Raw genomic sequence first — 17587 nt, 5'->3', positions numbered from 1 at the left:
TATTTTGTTCAAATCAAAGGGTCAAAATTTGCACTGCATGGGGTGTTGGGGTAAATTGATGAATTATCAATTATATGAATAATAACTTTTTAAAAATCTGATACCACAAAGCAAACAGCTTTAATATTTGGTTGTTGACATGAGATTTTGGACGTGTACAACGAAAATAGGAAAAAATGATGCTCCTGGGTTCAAAACTGGCCACATTGTATGAGCATGGATGGCCGAGTGGTCTTCTAAAGCGTTACCATAATAGGGTTCACGGTATCAATAATATAAAGTGTATTTAGGTTATTACAAAATGCATAATGTCAATGACATGTCTATAAATGGTGCTGAGTGTAAATGTTCACCATAATGCCTGCAAACTTGTAGGAATTACCATTGAAACCGTAAATTAATGCCGGGATCTCACTTAAATGTAAACGTTGATAGTTTAACAACACTTTTAGTATCAGTGTTCAACACTAACCAGAGTATGGAAGTCGGGTACTCCTGAAAATGAGACTCAGACATCTTGTTTTGTGTCAAAGAAATCTCCTTCAAAATCATCTTTCAATGATAAAAAATCCATTTATTTACTTATTCATTTCGTAAGATCAGGATGTCCCAAATTTGCACATTCAAAAAATTTGCCACTAATCATTCTGCTGGCACATATATATTGACAAAAGCATTACAATCTGAAATTATGTATTTCGGTTCCCTGTTGCAGTTCGTGCCTGAAGTAATAGGAAAAACTATTCCGATCATGGTGTGTTTTTTTTCTTTGATAATTTTGCTATAGTTAACTAGCTTTTACCCAACAGTCTCTAATCACTATAGAAATGATCAAAATACCCATTATCCCAAAGATGTTCTCCTACACAATAAAATCGTGGCCAGTTACTAAAGAGAATGATGATGGAAACCAGGTGTAATCCTAGTCAAAATATTGTCAAAACAATTTTTCGAGTTGTAAAGCTATTTAACAAATTTTCATTGAAATTATTACTCACACTGTAGTTTTTAGCGAGGCTGTTTTCGGAGAAAACCCGAGTTATTGTCATAGCCAGCTCTTCCGCCGTAGGCGTCGTGCTAAAACCTTAACATTGGCTCTAAAATCAAAGTGCTTCCACCAACAACTTTGAAACTTCATATGTAGATGCACCTTGATGAGTTCTACACGCCACACCTATTTTTGGGTCACTAGGTCAAAGGTCAAGGTCACTGTGATCTCTAATATCAAAATTTAACATAGGCTCTAAAATCGAAGTGCTTCCACCTACAACTTTGAAACTTCATATGTAGTTGCACCTTGATGAGTTTTACATGCCACACCCATTTTTGGGTCACTAGGTCAAAGGTCAAGGTCACTGTGACCTCTTATATAAAACTTTAACAGAAACCTTATTATTGCCTTTATAATCAAAGTGCTTCCACCTACAACTTTGAAACTTCATATGTAGATGCACCTTGTTCTACACGCCACTGCCATTTTGAGTGAATAGGTCAAAGGTCATGGTCACTGTGACCTCTTAAAAAAAAAAATCTGACAAGCTTTCGCAGCCGAGCGTGGCATCCGTTATGCGGTGCTCTTGTTTTATTGAATTCTCAAATGAGCATTATTAAATGTGTAATCCTAAACGTCGAAAACACACTTTCAAATTTTAATGTTAATGCGACATTAAAAAATTCTAGCTTCATATCAATAGACTCTTGCATTTTGTGTTGATATTTTGTCTTGATAAAAAACACATTAAAATTGTGCTGCACATGTACAACCCCATGTCATCGGCATGGAATGGGTGAACGTTTTGATTTTTGCATAAAAACTTTGTTGTTCAGGGAATATTATGAGATCTTTTAATTTTGTTTATAAGTTTTGTGTGGCTTATTTTAACAAAGTTATATTGCAAATAATTTTGATTTTACATTTATTGAATTAATCTAAATTAAGATAAGAAATGATTGAAACAGTTTTTGTACTGTGTATTGATTAAACAGTCAATTGGGAAAAAATGTAATTAGTGTCGGGCGTTGTGAAAAAACACTTAAACTGCTTGTATAGTGTGATATTTTGACAAAAGTGATTAAAAAGTGGGAATGAAGCTCTGCTGATATGGTCAATAATAACCGGTGTAGCGGTCCATTTTTTCCCCGGCCAGTTTTTCCCTGGGGAAAAATTGGCCTAGGCCAATCTTTCACCCCCTTGGCCAAAGTTCCCTCCCCTTCTTAAAGAATTAATTGCAACATGACTCTTGGCCATTTTTTTCTCCCCTCGGGCAATCTTCCCCCCCTCTCTTATTAAGAATTTATTGCAAAATGACTCTTTTCCATTTTATCTCCCTTTGGCTAATTTCCCCCCCCCCCCCCCCCCCCCCACTCTATTATTAATTGCAACATGACTCTCTGCCGCTTTTTCCCCCTCACCCAATTTTACCTTCACCTTCATTATTGATTTTAACATGATCTCGACTGTCAGCCATTTTTCTCCCCTTGAGCAATTCGCCCCCTCCATACAAATGTGCTTGATAGAATAATACAAGTATCAACTTAATAAAATAGCAATCAAGGTCGAATGTCAAATCGGGTTAGAATATCTTTAGTACTTTTAAAAATATGCTGCGGACATAGGTGTGGCGGTCATGACTGACAGACAGACAGACAGACAGACAGACAGACAGACAGACAGACAGACAGACAGACAGACAGACAGACAGACAGACAGACAGACAGACAGACAGACAGACAGACAGACAGACAGACAGACAGACAGACAGACAGACAGACAGACAGACAGACAGACAGACAGACAGACAGACAGACAGACAGACAGACAGACAGACAGACAGACAGACAGACAGACAGACAGACAGACAGACAGACAGGAAGACAGAGAATTGATCCCCATGTGTTGCAGCTACTTTGTAGCAGACGGTACAAAACAAACTTGGCCATTTTTTCTCCCCTTCACTAATTAAGATATCTTAATGCAATATGCATTCTCAGTCATTTTTCTCCCCTTGGCCACTCTTGCTTGTATCTAATGGTACAAATTGAAGTTCGCCTGACATTTGTGGAAACAACTGCTAAAATGTCATGCTTAGAAAGTCTATTCGAGGAAACTCTAATTTTAGAAACCTTTTTGAAAAACTGTCTTTAACTTAAAATGCACATGAAAATATGACGTAACAGGTCTGGTTTCATTTTTAGCTCGACTATTATATATAAAATATATATAGTGGAGCTATCCTACTCACCCCCGCTTCAGCGTTAGCGTCTGCATTAGCATGCAAATGTTTAAGTTTTCGTACTACCCCAAATATTTTCTTTGTCCCTTGACATATTGCTTTCATATTTTGCATACTTGTTTACCAATGTGACCCCAATCTTTAAACAAGAGCAGACAACTCTATCAAGCATTTTGATACAATTATGGCCCCTTTTCCACTTACAATATGCAGCAAATGTTAAAGTTTGCGTACTACCCCAACTATTTTCAATGTCCCTTGACGTATTGCTTTCATATTTTGCATACTTGTTAACCATCATGACCCCAACCTATAAACAAGAGCAGACCACTGTATCAAGCACTTTGACATAATTATGGCCCCTTTTACACTTGGATAATTGAACATTTTGCTTAAATTGCAATAACTTCTTTATTTATGATCACATTTTATTATTACTTTGACAAAACAACACCTGAATACCACAATGGATTCCACCCAAACAATACCCCACGCCCCTACCCAGAATCCCTTCCCCCCCAACCTCCTCCTAATGGGGGGAAATACTGGCCGAAAAGTGAAGAATAAATGTAAAAGATAAGTACATATTTGTAAAATAAAAGATAGGAGTATGTAGGCAGTTTTTGCAACTCTCAATCAAATTCTATTGTTAAAACTACTTTTACAAGGTAGGGGGGGAAAACTGGCCAGGGGGGAAAAACTGGCCGAAAATTTGTAGACAGAAAGATATATTAAATAAAAATTCAGGGGGGTGAAGAATTTGACTAGGGGTAGGGGGGAAGAATTGGCCTAGGCAACTTTTTCCCCGGGGAAAAATTGGCCAGGGGGGAAAAATGGCCTGTTACACCGGCAATACTTTGTTCTGAATCTCATTCAGCTTGTTTAAATTTATACTTTCTTTTAAATATATTATGGAGAATACTATTTATAGCAATGAAAAATATATTGCTGTTAAACTCTAACTATGTGATTCATTAACTATGACACTACCAAAACAGAATGATCCGTTAATGGTTTTAACGAGGTTGAAAGAGCCAGCATTCATGTATGTATAAATGCATAGTTGAAAATAGTATTTTTTAAACCTTACAATTATTTACTTTAATATTGCTGGAATGGCTTAAATAATTTGGTGAAAGGAGAAAATATGACAAAATATATTGAACAGTTATCACTAAGAACTTCCGTCTGAAACCAAACATGCAAGAGAAATTTGAATATTGCTATAATTAAGGGACACTTAATTTTTATGGGTTAACTCTATTTACAAAATATTTTACAAATGCAAACATTCAGTGACTTTGAGTGTGTATGGGGCTTTAATGCATTGAATGTAACAGAAATGTATTAAATATTGTGTGCAATAATTTTTTTTTGTAAATGTCACACTTAAGTAATTATTTTATGGTTAGCAGTAATAAATGCTCTTAAACTGTTCAATACAGAAGTTGTAATGTGTGTTTCTCAATGACATATTCATTTCAAAAACATGTAATACAGTTAATTATAACTACGTTTATTATGTTAAACAACAAACATCAATTATAGCGTCTTATGGTAGTGGTTGCCTATAATTAGTATATCAGATTACATAAATAGCCTAAGCATATTTTAATTAGAGGTAATTATTGTAATCTTGATTTGTTTAAATATAATACTGTTTACACCAATGTTATAGTGTGATAATGGTGCAGAATTACCCACCAAGAAATCAAAATAAAACATACTTGTTACACTATACTCAATCCGTCTGTCAGTCACACTTTGCGTTTAGGTTCAGAAAATGGTCATAACTTCTATGTCGCTTCAGATAGCAATATCATATTTGGCATGCATGTGTATATGGACAAGGCTTTTCCATACGCACTCAAATTTTGACCCCTGTGACCTTGACCTTGAACTTAGGGTCCGCATTTAGGTTTCGAAATCTGCGTTTGGGTTTCGAAAAAAGCTCATAACTTTTATCAAGCGTTTATAGGGGGCATATGTCATCCTATGGTGACAGCTCTTGTTTAAATCTTTTTTTGGGGGGCATTTTTTAATCATATATATAAACAAAATTGTGTGTTGGGTTTTAATATGTAAACATTGTTCTTTCCTCAGTCTGTGATGAGATCTCTTTACAATCTGTCCTCTGGAAGAATAGTTCAGCATTAACCATTTACATGCTGGGAAATTTGTTGTCTGATAAAATGTTGTCTGCTGAATTTCTAAAATAAGCATTTTCTTTGATTTTTTTTTCAAAGAATACTATCAGAATAGCAAACAGTTTGGATCTGGATCCAAACTGTTTGCAAAGGCCTTCAAAATTCGGTTCCAGCACTGAAAGAGTTTAGTGGCTGTTTGGGAAATTGGAGTTTAATGCATGTGCTTAAAGTTTCATACCAGATTAGTTTGTTTCGTCCACACAGGCTAAAGTGACGGACAGAACTTTTCACATAAACTGGATTTTTGCTAAGAAGAGACTTTCTCTAAATGATAAGTGCATTACAAGCAGAAAGACCCCATTTTAGCAGAGCAAGGCTTATGTCTATGTTTGAAGTATGTCATGATTGATGACTGAACAGCAAAGCCTGCTTGGTGGATCTTTGTCAGATTAGGTCTTCTTAACTCTTTCAGTGCTGGAACCGAATTTTGAAGGCCTTTGCAAACAGTTTGAATCCAGATCTCATCAGGATCCAAACTGTTTGCTATTCTGATAGTATTTTTGGAAAAAAATCAAAGAAAATGCTAATTTTAGAAATTCAGCAGACGACATTTTAGCAGACAACAAATTTCCCAGCATGCAAAGGGTTAAAAGAACATTGAATTTTATCAATCTAACAAGGCTTCATCTTCAGCCATGTGATACAATTTTGTTCGGGATTTTGGCTATTATGAACAAATGCAAGTATACTTAGTGTTGCATTGTGTGGTTTTGTTGACACTTAAATGTGCATATCTATTCATCATTGATTGATATTGTTCTGCACTTGATAGTGATCTGAAAGCAATCAATCACACTTGAGTGCACAGCTAGGGGAGCTTCTGTAAGCGATTATTTTATAGCATTGTTGGCAGTTCAGAATTCTTGAGGCACAATTTAACGTATTTTCAAAATGTAGGAGCTTGTTCAAAGAGAAGTTTATACCAATATGATGCATGTAAAGTGTTATTGTGCCTTGGTTTGGACCACAGCAAGCAATAAATGTCTTAGATGTTATATGTTTAAATTTGATACTACATTTGTATAATGACATTTTTCTTCCTATTCGAGAAAGAATTCCATTTTGAAAGCCAAGTAATCCATGTCTGTTTCTTAAAAAGTTAGTTGTGATTATAATCATTAGGCCTGTAGAATTTTGCGTGCATTTTGACAAAAAAGTGTAATTAATGTGATATTTGAAATTATGTCTTTTTTATGGTGCAGTTGAACTGCTCTCTGTCATCATTAAAATTTGAATATCAATGCTGAATTTTGTGACTCTGACAGTTTTATAATTGTTAAATTGGTTCTATTTATTGCTTGCATTGTTATATTGTGTGTGTCCTTTTTTAAGACAATGAAAGAAGAATGCAATTGAAAAGGATACAGAACTTGATGGACTAATGACTGTTATCCTTAAACTCAGGAGATAGGACCTAACTGCTGCAAACAAAATGGTTCAATTAGGCTATGACAGTGATGAAGAGACAAATGGTTTAGAGCAAGTCCAGCAAAAATACACTTTTAGAAAAGCTGTCACGCCTTATGTCTGCTCCACACCATGTGACCTAGACGAAGAGAGAAGGTACATTTCAAAGGAAATATTCCCCAAACTGGCCGAATTGTGCCACCTAAGGTGTACAGAGTTCAGTCCCTTTGACATGCCCTGGCAGTCAAACTCTCTTCAGACGGAGGAAGGTCATCTGTTACGTATGAATTTAGAATACATAGGAAAATGTGCACCATTCTTTCTGTGCTTACTGGGCGAGACTTACGGGCCTTACAGAGCATTGGACTCCCCGAAATTGCCGGAAAGTTTGCACAGCATGCCTGATGACATCAGCTGGATTGACAAGAATTACATGATAGCGGCCAGTGCGGGCTACAAGTGGATCAAGAAGGAGGTGCATGTGAACTGCAGCATCACGGAGCTCGAGATATTACAGGCGGTGTTCCTGGGGGAGAGTCACCGCTGCCACTTCTACTACAGGCAGCCTGAACACCTCGATGATAAGCTTGCTGGTAGGTTGGTGTGTGCGCTTCTAATGATTAATGAGTGAATTTTAACTTTCAAAGGAAATATTCCTTATTATTCTTTATATAATATACTGTATATCTGTATTACAGAAATATCAGTTTTCAATTGTCAGTCAATATAAAAAACTTCATGCTTAATTGTATTACAATGTAATTTTTTCTTTATGACCGGGGCACCTACTGATGCCTTTAGGCATATAGCATGGGCCAGTCTGTTTGATTGTTCCTCTGTCTGTTATATATCTTTGAGTTTACAATCTTAGTACTCCAAGGGCTTATCTAACATGTGTTGAAAAATTCAGTTATCTTTTTGTAATATTATGGTATGGTATTGTCTTTATATTTATTAATTTGCAGGGGTCTCCGAAGAGGAAAAATGTCGTCTTGTTGATCTTCACAAACCTAAGGATGAGTATGCAGACCTCAATATTCGCGACCTCAAGCAGCGTATTGTGAACAAGGGCCTGCATGTGAAATACTTCAGGACATGTGAGCAGCTTGGAGAGCAAATAATGGCGGACTGGGTGGCGATTATTGATGAATTGTACCCACCATTGCTGGGTGGACCCAGTCTGTATGGTCAGTGTTGAAAGGGTTTAAACTTTCTTTATGAATTTATAGTTTATTTATCGGTGGAAATATTTTTAACCAGGTTTTCCGAAGGAAAAACTGGTTATTAGATTGGCGAATATCGGCGGGCGGGTGGGTGGGCGGGCGGTCGTGCGGAACAAGCTTGTCCGGGCCATAACTTTGTCTTTCATTGTGAGATTTTAAAATCATTAGGCACATTTGTTCATCATCATTAGACAGTATGTCCCGTGAAAGAATTACGTCAATATCTCCAAGGTCAAGGTCACACTTTGAGTTCAAAGGTCAAAAATTGCCATAAATGAGCTTGTCCGGGCCATTACTATGTCATTCATTGTGAGATTTTAAATTTATTTGGCACATTTGTTCACCATAATGGGACAGTGTGTTGCGCAAAAGAATTACGTCAATATCTCCAAGGTCAAGGTCACACTTTGAGTTCAAAGGTCAAAAATGGCCATAAATGAGCTTGTCTGGGCCATAACTATGTCATTCATTGTGAGATTTTAAAATCATTTGGCACATTTGTTTACCATCATGGGACGGTGTGTCGTGTGAAAGAGTTACGTCAATATCTCCAAGGTCAAGGTCGCCACAACTAAAAATAAATTTATTTTGAAACAAAGGGGGTCAATTATAAACAATCAGTTCAGTTTGAGTTGTCTCCCTTTATCACACTTTTTTTTCACATTGAAAACCTGGTTTTGTGACAATTTTGTCCCTTGTTTAATTATAATTTGCTTGGAATGAGGTAGGTTGAATTCTGAAAAGCAGTTTGGCAGCTTGGGATGAGTTATATAAAAATATAAAAAGCATTATTTTTGTCACACATTTTTGGGCAATAAGCTAATTTGTTAAAGCGCTAGACAACAAATCAAATGATCATGGGCTCTAGTCCCAGCTCGGACACATAACTTGTGTGAGGATTGGCCATGACATTATCTATGGCCATTGCCCCCCTATCTTTGCTTCAAGTAGGGCAGTGGTCAGTTAATGGCATAAGTATAGGCATGTGGGCTTTGTATTGGTACACCAGGTAACCTAGCAAAGTGTGGGTTGTATTTTGATTAAATACTTTTGAATGCAAAAAAATCACACAAGCAAATCACACAAACAACACATTTACTATAAAATGTAATTCATTCCATTTTGCTTAGTTGTGTAAGACAGTCATTGGAAAAAATCTAACAAAGATATGATTGATTCGTCAAAAATAGATTAGGAGATTTTTAAGCTGTAATTAGATTATTTGTAAGTGCCCTCTTGGTATATTGAATCTTAATATAAGCTAATATTTACAAATGTATTTTGTGGCTTGAAAATGGGGACTGTTAAATACCAGATTATTATGTTTTAATATTCAACATCTATTATTGTCCATGAAATATCTGAAGATAAATTTTTAAGCCACTGTATTTTTTGTTAGATAAGGAAGAATACAGAGACTGGTTGAGTAATGAGGTGTTCTCGGAGAGCCGTCGCAAGGTGTTTGTGAGTTACCCTGAGTTACGTAGCGTCCAGCAGGAGATGACGTCATTCTGTGACGATGTGAATGACTACAGCTGTCTCGACATGGAGGATGAGTTCAACAGCCACAGGTTCATGAGTCAGTCTGCGTCCAGTGCCATGAGGAAACAGTGAGTTAGGGTTAACCCATTTATGCCTAGTGGACTCTCCCATCCTTCTAAATTGGATCAATTTATTTCCAAAATAAGGGATGTCTTGTATGTTTATTTCTATATTTAGAATATTTTGTACAGAATTCCCTTTAAGCAAACAGCGCCGACCCTGATGAGATGCCACATCATGCGGCGTCTCATCTGGGTCTATGCTGTTTGCCAAGGCCTTTTTCTAGATGCTAGGCATAAATGGAAAAGTGAAAACTGATAAATCTTTTCAGTTAATCAGTGTGTTTATTATTGTTAATATGGTTTATAACATATGGAGTATAAAATGTTTTCATAGTCATTTGACTCGCGTCATGTGAAATGGATCTTAGCCGTATGCGGCCATCGTAGCTCCAGACCTGCATAGTCTGCAATCATGCAGTCTGTTAACCCTTTGCATGCTGGGAAATTTGTCGTCTGCTAAAATGTCGTCTGCTGAATTTCTAAAATTAGCATTTTCTTTCATTTTTTTCAAAGAGTACTATCAGGATTTCAAACAGTTTGGATCCAAACTGTTTGCAAAGGCCTTCAAATTCGGTTCCAGCACTGGAAGAGTTAAGGAGCTACCTGGTCGAGCATAAAGTAACATAAGCTGTGGTGGTCTCATTAGCAGACAGGATAACTCTTGACCACACTGCAGTCTAGAGTTATGGTGGGCATATGGCATAAGACCCATTTTTGCATGACGTTGCTTCTTGGTAAGAAGCATGGCAATATGCAATGTGTCATTAAGTATGAACTACTGTTTTTTTTAAAGCCTGAAGCAGGTATTTGAGTTATTGAAATACCTTTTTCGATATATACTATATATAAATACATTTTATCATAAAAGACATTGCAAATGATGTTCTGTGTATCCAGACATGACGTCACAGTCAAGTTCCCTTCTGTGCTTGTGATGCATTCTGATCGCGGCATGGGGAAGTCTACCCTAGTGGTGAACTGGGTACGACATTTCTCTGCTGAGAATCCAGATGTCAAGGTCATCAGCCATTTTATAGGCAGCAGTGGACACAGTCGAGATGCTACCATGTTCATGCAGAAATGCGTGAAAGCGCTGAGAGAGGAATATCTGCCTGATGGTGAGCAAACAAGAGAGCATCATGAGATTTTACTTGGAATAAAAAGGACTAGTAGCAGTAATATTGTAAATAATTGAAATCTACTTTAAGTATACAATTAAATATATTTCATGTTTTATAGCAGTTAATTTTCTTCCTACCTTCAACAAAGTTCAGTTGTTTTACGCGCTCCTTGAATGATTTAATTACTAACATATTAACTTTGAAAACAGCGCAGTGAACAGTTGAAATGAATTATAATAACTTACATACAATTAATTGATACGTTTTTCTGTGAATCTGTGATCACAACACAATTTAACTTGCCCCTTAAATCCTGGAATATCTTTTATGGCTTGAATGAAACTTTTATTTATATATTTTCTGGCGCCTTATTTTAGAGTGTGACGGTATTGTGGATGTGGACACGGTGAAACAGAACTTTAAGGAGCTGAGCGGCAGTTTCCAGGCATCCCTTTCCCTTGGCCCCTGTGTGCTGGTGCTGGATGGAGTGGATGAATTAGGAGGCTCTAGGGAGCTCTCACCCCAAGAGGTACTCATGTTGGACCAGGGCAGGGTCCATAATAATAAACCAAGCAATTGTTAGACTTAAAAATAAAAATAAAGAATATCCTTTAAACTGAAATATTCTAAAATTGCTTTTATTGCAGTCTATACTGGGAGACATTTTTTGTTGCCCTGTCTGTCTGTTTGTTGGTTTATTGGTTTGTTTGTGTCAAACTTTAACATTGGCCATAACTTTTGCAATATTGAAGATAGCAACTTGATATTTGGCAAGCATGTGTATTTCATGGAGCTGCACATTTTGAGAAGTGAAAGGTCAAGGTCACCCTTCAAAGTCAAAGGTCAAATATATGGGGGGGGGGAGGACATAGTGTTTCACAAAGGCATCTTGTTTGTAGTCAAATTTGGCACAAAATACATCATTTTTCATGTAGAACATGCTGTAAAGCGCATCATCATCTGTGGTAGCCTGTATGTATTTTTTGTATCTATGTTTAATCTTTATTTTTAAATCTAAAAATGGTTAGGTGAATCTAGGCCCAGTCAGCTCAGTTGTTAGAATGCCTGACTGTCAGTCTGGTATTATTCAGTCCATTCCCCTACCTGGCCACCCATTGTGTGTAAGGTAATTGGACATGAAATATATTTTATACCATTTTATACCATCTTGAAATGAAGTTTGAGATGGGATACATTGGAGTCACTTTGTCACACTGGAGCAAACTAATTCAACTTTTCTCAAGCAATTAAATTGAAACTTGAAATATTTGAGTCATGTTCTGAGAAAACTGGGCATAATGCATGTGCGTTAAGTGTCATCCCAGATAAGCCTGTGCAGTCTGCACAGGCGACACTTTCCGCTTTTATGACATTTTTTTCGTTTAAATGAAGTTTCTTCTTAGAAAAAATCCAAGTTTGGAAGAAAGTGTTGTCCCTGATTAGCCTGTGTGACCTGCATTTTCCCATCTTTTTATGGTTTAAGGAAGACGTTCAGTGTCAGCTCTCAGCAATTTCTTTGTGCCCTTATTATTGCTCAATTGTTTATTAGTTCTGCTATGCTTGAACAGAAAAAGGGTAAGAAGGTTATCTTTCCACTATTTTAAATGAATGATATTCTGTAAAAAAAAGAGCAAATGAACAAAACAAAGCTTTTAAGCAGCGTACTATTTTGAAATACTTGAGTTATGTGAAAAAGTCAACCTAACATTTAAATATATGCTAGCAGTTAATTCCTGGCGTACATTTTATTGCAGATCAAATCGTTCTCATGGATACCACTGCCATTACCTCCACAGTGTCGTATAGTCATAACCACACTTACGTCAGACATCAGTTGTGTAAACCTGGGAAAACGACCAGACGTGAAATTCATCGCTCTCACAAATTTCAGCAACACTAAGATTAAAGCAGAGTTTCTGGAAGATCACATGCATGTTCATTATGATCATCTCAAGCGTTGTCATCTACAGACGATATTTGAATCGAAACTTTCAGGGAAGCCATTGTTTCTAAGACTAATAGCAAACGAGATGTGTTCACTTAGTGTCTACACAGAACTGGACAAGTACACAGAAACGATCCGAGAGATGTGCACATCGATACGTGACCTATTTGTGCGGTGTTTCAAGCGCTGGTCACATGACTACAGCTGGACTTATGAGGTGCTCTCTGCAGAGCAAACTGAGAGCGAAGAAGCAGGTAAAATATCAAGTCTTTATAAATATTAAAAGTTTTGCAATGTAAGTTATCCTTATGTGAAATATTATGTATAATCATTTCCATTAGTATATTAATATTTGCACCAACTGTTGTTGAGATTATCAATGTTTTGTTATTTGCTTTTGAATAGTTCATCACATATTATGGACGCTTAAAATAGACTTCAGAGCTGCCCATGAGAGTAATAAATTTCTAACTTTGTTTGATTTTTGAAGACCCTGAAAAGTTTCATGATAAAGGTTAGTTAGCATAAAAGATAAAAGATAAAATATATATACTGTATATATATTCTGTTGCAGACTTTATTGGCTGGGTGCCAGATGTGTTACGTCTGCTGGCGGTGTCAAGGTCAGGTCTCAAAGCCCACGAGATCCTAGACATTTTAGTTGCCATGGGATACCAGGAGAATGTCATGGTGACCCCATTTGACTGGTACATGTTTTTGAAGAGTGTTGGGGACAACCTCACTGAGAGCCCCTTTGGAATGTTCACCATTTCCCACCAGCATATGAGGGAGGTGGTGGAATATGTCCTGCTCCGTAAGTAGATTAATAACTGAAAATAATTGTTAAAACTTTGGTCACAAAATAAAAAAATATTTGTAAGAAAAGTCTGTATGAGGACATGCATAGTTACAACATTACCTTTATAAGCAAACATCCAGAAGCATGTGCCTTGTGAGCCCCGTTGTGGGAAAACAGGGCTAAATGCATTGGCATAAAGTGTTATCCTAGATTAGCCGGTGCACTCCACACAGCAAATTAGGGACAAAACTTGCCTGTTTTGTAGTATTTTTTGTTTAAAGAGAGTAGTCTGTTTTAGCAAAAATCCAATTGACGCAGAAAGAAGTGTCCCAGTTTAGCCTATGCAGACTGCCAGGAACGACTCTTTGCACACATGCATACAGCCAGTTGTTCCACTATAAAGGTTTGTTTGTACAGGTACAGTGAAACCCTCTACTGCCGAGCTGATCTCTGTGTCAGACGTAGGGAAGGATTGGAAGAAACAGAAGATCCTGTTCCACCAGCACCTGGTCAAGTACTTCCGGGCCCTGCCCCCGGGTCAGAGGCGAGCAGAGGAGTTACCATGGCAACTGCTCATGGCCTGTGATATGCAGGGGCTGAAGGAGGAACTCACTGACCCTGAGTTAGTGATGTTTTTGTTTTGTTTTCCTTTGAATTTTTCTTGTATTGTTTGTTAAATCTTTCTTGCCTTAAATAGTGACAGTGGTGTACTCCATAGTACAAACTCTTAAGGTATTAATTATGTTTTAATTATTATTTTGTGACAGGTGTGTGTGTCTGTTTCATTTTTAAGAGATATAAAGGATATATACCCATACTTTAATGGAAAGCCATGCATGAAATTCAAACAAACAATCTTGTATCAAAGTCTTTTTGAATGTGTGATTCTATACCTGGGAAAACTGGGCTCAATGCATGTGCTTAAAGTGTTGTCCCTGATTAGCCTGTGCAGTCAATACAGGCTAATCAGGGACAAAGCCGTCCACCTCTATGGAATTTTAAGAAAGTCTCTTCTAAACTAAAATCTAGCTATCGCAGAAAGTGTCGTCCCTTATTGGGGCAAAATGCACAGGCTAATCTGAAATCAAACTCTCGGCACATGCATTAAGCCAAGTTTTCCCGGAACAAGGCTTCTATGTACTAGTGGTAGAAATTTATTTGTTTCAGCACGTTTGAGAGGCTGTATGATGCTGGAGATCACATCCCATCCAACCTATGTACTAGTGGTAGAGTTTTGTTTGTTACAGCAGGTTTGAGAGGCTGTATGATGCTGGAGGTCACAACCCATCCAACCTATGTACTAGTGGTAGAGTTTTGTACTAGTGGTAGAGTTTTGCTTGTTACAGCAGGTTTGAGAGGCTGTTTGATGCTGGAGGTCACAACCCATCCAACCTATGTACTAGTGGTAGAGTTTTGTTTGTTACAGCATGTTTGAGAGGTTTTATGATGCTGGAGGTCACAACCCATCCAACCTATGTACTAGTGGTAGAGTTTTGTTTGTTACAGCAAGTTTGAGAGGCTGTATGATGCTGGAGGTCACAACCCATCCAACCTATGTACTAGTGTTAGAGTTTTGTTTGTTGCAGCAGGTTTGAGAGGCTGTTTGATGCTGAAGGTCACAACCCATCCAACCTATGTACTAGTGGTAGAGTTTTGTTTGTTACAACACATTTGAGAGGCTGTATGATGCTGGAGGTCACAACCCGTCCAACCTATGTACTAGTGGTAGAGTTTTGTTTGTAACAGCACGTTTGAGAGGCTGTATGATGCTGGAGGTCACAACCCATCCAACCTATGTACTAGTGGTAGAATTTTGTTTGTTACGTTACACAGCACGTTTGAGAGGCTGTATGATGCTGGAGGTCACAACCCGTCCAGCCTATGTACTAGTGGTAGAGTTATGTCTGTTACAGCATGTTTGAGAGGCTGTATGATGCTGGAGGTCACAACCCATCCAGCTTATGTACTTGTGGTAGAGCTTTCTTTGTTACAGTACATTTGAGAGGCTGTATGATGCTGGAGGTCACAACCCATCCAACCTATGTACTAGTGGTAGAGGTTTGTTTGTTACAGCATCTTTGAGAGGCTGTATGATGCCGGATGTCACAAACCCATCCAACCTATGAACTAGTGGAAGAGTTATGTCTGTTCCAGCACGTTTGAGAGGCTGTATGATGCTGGAGGTTACAACCCATCCAACCTATGTACTAGTGGTAGAGTTATGTCTGTTACAGCACGTTTGAGAGGCTGTATGATGCTGGAGGTTACAACCCATCCAACCTATGTACTAGTGGTAGAGTTATGTCTGTTACAGCACGTTTGAGAAACTGTATGATGCTAGTGGTCACAACCCATCCAACCTATGTACTAGTGGTAGAGTTTTGTTTGTTACAGCACGTTTGAGAGGCTGTACGATGCTGGAGGTCACAACCCGTCCAGCCACTCTGACCTGACCAGGAGCTGGTACTACCTGGAGAGGGAGGGCATGAGCGCTGCCGACGCGTACACTCACCTGCTGGTACAGATGGGGGTGCTGGAGAAGCCTTGTGATGAGCCTGAGGTATTTTAATTAGGTTTTCATCAATGTATATTTTCTTCATTAATTATATATTGTCCTTTCTTATAGTTTTGTCAGTTCATAAATGTTTGGCAAGCACGTATTTTGGAAGTTATGACACATTTCTGTTTAAACTTAAGTTCTTTATCTTCATTTAGAAAAGTCTATCACAAAGATATTTTGTTTTTGTTTATATGATTGAAGTTTAGATTTTGTTTATATAAACGTAGTTTTTGTGAAAAAATTATCAAAATTTGCCACATATGTTTTTTAAATGCCATTTGTTTTGAAATATTCAATTTTAAACAATAGGTTGGTGTTTTTAAGTCTCAAAGAAGATTTTATTCTATTTTTTATGCCAACATTATTAGCTCACCTGAGCATAGGTGCTCATGGTGAGCTTTTATGATCGCCTTTTGTCCGTTGTGCGGCGTCAACATTTGACTTGTTAACTCTCTAGAGGCCACATTTATTGTCCAATCTTCATGAAATTTGGTCAGAAGATTGGTCTCAATGATATCTTAAATGAGTTTGAAAATGGTTACGTTTGATTGAAAAACATGGCTGCCAAGGGGCGGGGCATTTTTCCTGATATGGCTATAGTAAAATCTTGTTAACACTCTAGAGGCCACATTTATTTTCCGATCCTCATGAAACTTGGTCAGAAGATTCATCCCAAAGATATCTTGGACGAGTTCGAAAATGATGTTGGTTGGTTGAAAAACATTGCCGCCAGGGGGCGGGGTATTTTTCCTTATATGGCTATAGTAAAACCTTGTTAACACTCTAGAGGCCACATTTATTTTCTGATCTTCATGAAACTTGCTCAGGTGATTTGTCCCAATGATATCTTGGATGAGTTAAAAAATGGTAACCTTGGCTTGAAAAACATGGCTGCCAAGGGGCGGGGCATTTTTCCTTAAATGGCTATATATGGCTATAGTAAAATCTTGTTAACTTTCTAGTTTGCTCAATCTTCATCAAATTTGGTCAGAACATTGGTTTCCTGTGTAGTAAAGTTTGGTTTTATTATGTCAATATTATGTGACATTAACACAGAATTTTCATAGTTAACATAACTGTTTTAGTCATTAACACTTATGATAAGCCTTTCAACTATGAGATAACTGAAAGAAAGACAACATGTACATGATTTTGCAGTATTTCTGCAGTATTTATTTTCCTTTTTTAACCTGGTTCAGTAATCTATTTTTAGTTCTGCTCTGAAATTTGGGAAGATATTGATCATTGATAAATGCACTGTTCTGAGAGAAAATTGACTACTCTGCCATTGATCTCTTCTGAACTGTATAAAATAAGCTGTTTTGGCTGATTTAAACACCTCTTGATGCTTTCTTGAAAAGTAAACAGCTCTTGAAAAAGGTTAGAATTTTGAAATCATTAAACTCTAAATTATTTTCAACGCCAGCATCAAGACATTTTGGCATTATTTTCTAAATTATTCTTATTATTTAGATTATTTCTATTTGG

At 37.3% G+C, this 17587-nt stretch overlaps 1 protein-coding gene across 7 annotated transcripts in view; it reads left to right on the top strand.

Annotated features, from left to right (window-relative positions):
- LOC127865659 (uncharacterized) overlaps positions 1 to 17587 on the top strand; it is a 44910-nt gene that overhangs the window by 4414 nt on the left and 22909 nt on the right. For 3 of the 7 annotated variants that reach the window (XM_052405567.1, XM_052405564.1, XM_052405565.1), the window contains 9 exons: positions 6773 to 7440; positions 7813 to 8034; positions 9470 to 9680; positions 10572 to 10792; positions 11173 to 11324; positions 12550 to 12994; positions 13315 to 13554; positions 13957 to 14161; positions 15934 to 16099. In XM_052405567.1, the coding sequence (XP_052261527.1) occupies positions 6873 to 7440; positions 7813 to 8034; positions 9470 to 9680; positions 10572 to 10792; positions 11173 to 11324; positions 12550 to 12994; positions 13315 to 13554; positions 13957 to 14161; positions 15934 to 16099 (2430 nt within the window). In that variant the 5' untranslated portion in view covers positions 6773 to 6872. Of the gene's footprint in view, positions 1 to 6772; positions 7441 to 7812; positions 8035 to 9469; positions 9681 to 10571; positions 10793 to 11172; positions 11325 to 12549; positions 12995 to 13314; positions 13555 to 13956; positions 14162 to 15285; positions 15315 to 15372; positions 15402 to 15693; positions 15723 to 15773; positions 15803 to 15933; positions 16100 to 17587 lie in introns of all 7 variants that reach the window. The other 4 variants (XM_052405571.1, XM_052405570.1, XM_052405568.1 and 1 more) reach the window with 4 other exon arrangements.

This window comes from Dreissena polymorpha, chromosome 2 (assembly GCF_020536995.1).
Source record: "Dreissena polymorpha isolate Duluth1 chromosome 2, UMN_Dpol_1.0, whole genome shotgun sequence".
NCBI lineage: Eukaryota > Metazoa > Mollusca > Bivalvia > Myida > Dreissenidae > Dreissena > Dreissena polymorpha.
The sequence above is the reverse complement of the archived record's forward strand: the minus strand, read 5'-3'. Positions and strand labels throughout refer to the sequence as shown.